Raw genomic sequence first — 4888 nt, 5'->3', positions numbered from 1 at the left:
GACCTCAGTTAAAATGCAGAGCGCCAGAGCCCACACCAGTTTGCTTTAAAACAAATGGAAACACGTTTTTTTTTAAAAAAAAAGTTGTCTTCATTTCTGGCATCATGTCTCCCTGTCTCTTGTTCTTGGACTTATAACTGTCTTATATTCTTGCTTTGGTTACACTGCCATGAACAATAATACACTGCATGCACAGAAAAATTGTTAAAGAGTGAACATGTGATAAGTAGCTACTAAGCTCCTGCTTAGTCTAAGCACTTCTACTATTAAGTGAGGATGCCTCTAGCAGATAAATATAGTTAGGTGTTTCAAGTGCCTATATGTCACCATAATACTGATTTATTAGGTATATCATGATCAAATGCTTATTATTCTAAAATTGAGCCACAACCTACCTTGTAGCGCTGTAACAGATAGTACACATGCAAATGTTAGCAATCTAAACATGCACGGACTATATGCGTATCTCAACTTGCAGGTTTTTGCTGCCGCTCCCTGCCCCGCCCTGCCGCCTGGTTCCACCTTGCCCTCCTGCCGCCCCACAACTTTGAGTTGCCATGTTTTTGCAAGGTATAAGATGTGCATGTGGTTGTCGGCCATCGTGCCGTTTTGTTTGGTGCAGGTTTTGAAAGCCTCCCCGTGCAGGGGAGGTGCTGCCGAAATTTAGATTTGACACTATTATGTTCCTTTTATTGCAGGAGAGGATATTGCAACATCCTCGACTTGTCACTTTGTAGGACAGCAATGTGAGGCATAAAAGATCCTTCTTTCCATATCATGTCCGTATATCACGTAACCTAGCTAGGCGTCTCCCGTTCGAAAGCGATACGGTTGAAAATATGTAGATCTTTGCATATCTATAACCGTATATGTTTCGAATTGTCCACGTTTTTTGGACAGCCCGAGGATGTGTAGATGCGGTTAGTTTCCATGCTCTACTCCGATCCGTGATAGAGTTTCGACAGCATCTCCCTATTGTTCTCCAGATACACAATCTCCCTTCCAGGACGTGTATTTGGAGAACAGCAAGGAGGTGCTGCCAAAATTCTGTCTCGGATATGAGTAGAGCATGGAAACTAACCCCATCTATACATCCTCGGATGGGATTAGGACCTATCTTCACCTATTAGATAGTATAGGAACATGTAGATGCAACATGATTTTTTATATTACTTGCTGATATGCTAGAGGATGGATGACCGTGAGTGGATGTACATGGGCCACTTTAGTTAGAGTTCATGGACCGAAGAATGGATTGACAAGACCGATGCTTTCTTAGAACGGGCATTTGCAAGGGTTAAAGGAGCTACTGTCACTTGGTGTCCCTGCAGCAAATGTGCAAACACGCGTCGGCAAACCAAGCTGGTCATGGGTAAACATCTTTGCAAGAATTGATTTACGACAGACTATACCAAGTGGATCTACCATGGTGAAACTGATCGTGGGAGAGATGAGGTTGTGAGGCAACACATCGAGGAATATGATGGGGATGCTGGGGTAGGAGACATGTTAAATGACTATCATGAAGCACACTTCGATGAAGGACGTAGGGAGGAGGAACCAGAGGCTACCGCAAAGGCGTATTACGACATGTTGTATGCGGCACAGCAACCCCTTCACGGGTATTCCAAGGTTTCTCAACTGGATGCCATTGCATGCCTAATGGCCTGATGATGAGACTTATGATCTAGCTAATCCTGATCGTGATGATTATTTCTAATACATGTATGAGCCGTACTAATTTATTTATTATTTATCATATCTTTCTAAGTATGTTTTGTTTATCTGTGCTGATTGGTTTACTCTTTTTAATTGCAGGTGATTGAACAATGGTGCGCGGTACGAGGAAGATCGCGACGCTTTACGAAAAGATCGGAGCTTCAAGGTCAGCTTCAGGGAGGGGTCGAGGCAGGGGTGGAGGGAAGGGTAAAGGGAAGGGTAAAGGGGCGAGGCCCCCATCAACTATAGCTCCCTCGTCGTCGTTTGAGGAGGTACCTTCCGCGCACGCCTCTGGTGACGAGGAGGAGGTACCTTCCGTGCATGCCTCTGGTGATGAGGAGGAGGTACAGGAGGAGCAGGAGCAGGTAGAGGAGGAGGCAGTTGGTTCCCAGGTCTGGTTGCGAGGTCCCTCGACCCTCCCGAGGCGACCGATACCTCTTGAGAGACGCCCGATGATTCGACCCTCTGGGAAAAAGTAAGTAACTTTAGATGTTCTCAATAATTTTTTCGTTTGATATGTTGAAAATTACAATGGAAACTAATAATTTATCTTAATCACTTGGGCAGGGGTTGGATTAAGGTCAGTGGGGGTGATCACAACCGCAAGGTCAATGACATCCTTGGCCTTTTGTGCATGCTACACTTCCCTGGCTTAGTGCAGTTCGGCAAAGAGTTGTAGCAGGCCTACACGTGGGACCACAACGTCACCGCCCTTGACGCCGCTGATCGTGATGGCAGGGTATTCCCCAACAAGGTGGAGCGGGTGAAGGGCGAGCTATGGGTAAGTATTCATCGCACTATATTGCTCAATACATCACATTCACTGGACATTCTTGAAGTAATGACTGTATACATCGAGTCTATATGCAGGACTTCTATAGATGCCAGAAGGGGTACGAGGCCAAGGTGGCCTCCATCTCTGAAGAAGCCGCCAAGAAGCTCGTGAAGGACATGCACTACGAGGCGCGCGTCCAGGCCATCATCGACTACTATGCTCAACACAGAGGGATGAAGGTTAAAAAAGAAGAGGCCAGAACAATGAACCTGACCCAGGAACAATTCTTGAAAGTAAATATAGAACATTAATACTTACTTTTATGAGATTAATTAAGGTTAATTTCATTTTTTTCATATGTCATACACTTGATGACGTAGGTGCCTCCGTACTAGCACGCCCAGCATACCGGGAATACATGGTGGACAAGTGGTTGGAGCCCGGGTGGGTGGAGACGCACAACGCTTGCCAGAACCGGCATTTGCTGATGCCACGTGCATCACACCATCAAGGCAGCCTGAGCCTCGACGAATACAGGGAAAAATGGGTACGCAAATTCATTTCTTTATTCTAACGCTCAATTCTGCATAATTTCTAATTATTTTGCATTTTTGCCGCAGTCGTCGTCACATGATGGTCAGCCTTGCTCCCAGTTCAAGGCATAGGTTCTGTCCAAAAAGGGCAAGGCGACGGCAAACATCGACTTCAACCTAGAGGACCCGCCCGAGGCGTACAGCGATCCCAACATCCATAGCCGCGTTAGTGAGTACACAGCAATGACAAGGCAGGTTCATGGGCCATAGTTTGATCCGAGCACCCAGGATCTTGATGGAGAAATCGTGATGAGGGTGGGAGGAAGCAAGAAGCATGGCCGGTACTGGATTGGCGACAGTACAATTGACACGGCCTCTACTCCCACTCTCTCCTAGATCCGAGCAAGGAGCACGAGCTCGAGCCCGGCGATACGCCCACGGCCAACCGCAACACAGTTCCAGATGGAGGCTCTCCAGGTTATTTCTGTTTTATTCATCGTTCATTGTTTGTTACGTACTTTAGCTTTGCATTGTAACATTTGGATGAAATGTTATAGGCCCGGGTGGAAGCAGAAACGAAGCAACGGGAGGAGATGGAGGCGAGGATGGAGGAGATGATTCAGCAGAGGATAGAGGCCGAGCGGCAGAGGATGGAGGAAGAAAATCGGTTGAGGATGGACCAAATGTTCCAATACATGCAGAATTTTGCATCGAGTATGGGTCAACCTTTGCCACCGCCACCGATGTTATTTCCTCCACCTCAGCCACCTACAACTACTCCTATGAGTCACTTGACACCTTATACTACAGATTGAATACTTTGACTTAGAGAACTTTAGATGTTAGCCTCAAGACCCGGACTTAGAGAATTGGGGTGCTGCATGCTTGCTCATCATCACACAAAAGCATGATCCAAATGGAATGCATGCTAGCTTTGCTAGAAGCTGGACCAGCTAGCTAGCTATGCTGATATAGCTCATGAGTCATGATGTAAGAGTCAATGCTAGCTTTTCATACTATAGCCATTAGTATTTTACTGCTGATATAGCTCATTAGTATATTTTACTGTATTTGTTTCTTACTATAGCCATCAGCTTTTTCCCCACTGGTTAGAACATTCTATTTTTTGCGTCGCCGCTGGGGGTCGGGGCTGGGAAGGACGAGCCTAACGTATTCCTTGGCTTCACTGGTATTCCTAGCATAAATTATGAAACACTATCCCAAGTAAGACGATCATCTAGTTTTACTTAAGTACAGAAGAAGTTTTGTATGTCTTATATAAAATTAATTGTACTATTTTGCTCAATTATGTCAGGAAAACTTCATTACCAAATACTATGAAGTTGAGACGAATCAGAATAGTTTACTGTTGAAAACATTTTGGCTTCAAAGTGCATTTAATAAGACAGGAGAGATAGTAGAACAGGTCATATTCCATAAGTGTAGAGGTACAAACCATGTGTGGTTGATTCCACAGGGCTGTTTGCACTGTATGATACCACGTGCACTTGGGGCCTGTTTGCTTGTCCCAGGCAGAGTTGCCTGGCAGGGCTGCAAGCAAACAGCCCTTTGGTAATTTGTGCTAGAATCTTCTCGCAGCGGTGCATTAACACTACACCATGATCCACTTTTCCCTACAATCATGTGTCTTGACAACACATTATGTGTTGGCAATTCTATATCTTTTTAGCCTCATATAAACTGCCGGCAATAATGGTGTAAGCCTACACGTTATATGTCGGCGTTTCTCCTTCCAACATAAAAGTGTCGGCGAAAGTTTTTAGACAAAAAATGTGTCGTTGTAGCCTAACCAGGCCACTGTCTAAGTGTTGTCAAAGGGGTAGGCGCCGAAGCAAATAAA

The 4888-nt window shown here is 45.3% G+C and overlaps 1 protein-coding gene across 1 annotated transcript; it reads left to right on the top strand.

The window, feature by feature from the left end:
• The first annotated feature begins 1829 nt into the window (after window positions 1-1829).
• On the top strand, window positions 1830-3842 carry LOC136543581 (uncharacterized). The gene is made up of 5 exons (XM_066535982.1): window positions 1830-2111; window positions 2402-2500; window positions 2590-2787; window positions 3585-3741; window positions 3838-3842. Exons 1-5 carry the CDS (start codon window positions 1830-1832, stop codon window positions 3840-3842), a joined length of 741 nt encoding a protein of 246 aa, XP_066392079.1.
• The last annotated feature ends 1046 nt before the right edge of the window (window positions 3843-4888 follow it).

This window comes from Miscanthus floridulus, chromosome 3, assembly GCF_019320115.1.
Source record: "Miscanthus floridulus cultivar M001 chromosome 3, ASM1932011v1, whole genome shotgun sequence".
NCBI classification, from domain to species: domain Eukaryota; kingdom Viridiplantae; phylum Streptophyta; class Magnoliopsida; order Poales; family Poaceae; genus Miscanthus; species Miscanthus floridulus.
The sequence above is the reverse complement of the archived record's forward strand: the minus strand, read 5'-3'. Positions and strand labels throughout refer to the sequence as shown.

What these genes read in the sequence shown, in the direction of transcription:
- LOC136543581 (XM_066535982.1), top strand. Translation starts at nt 1,830, where the DNA reads ATGGTGCGCGGTACGAGGAAGATCGCGACGCTTTACGAAAAGATCGGA. An exon ending in GGGTGAAGGGCGAGCTATGG is followed by an intron (nt 2,501 to 2,589) that starts GTAAGTATTCAT and finishes GTCTATATGCAG; the next exon opens with GACTTCTATAGATGCCAGAA. An exon ending in CCCAGGAACAATTCTTGAAA is followed by an intron (nt 2,788 to 3,584) that starts GTAAATATAGAA and finishes GAAATGTTATAG; the next exon opens with GCCCGGGTGGAAGCAGAAAC.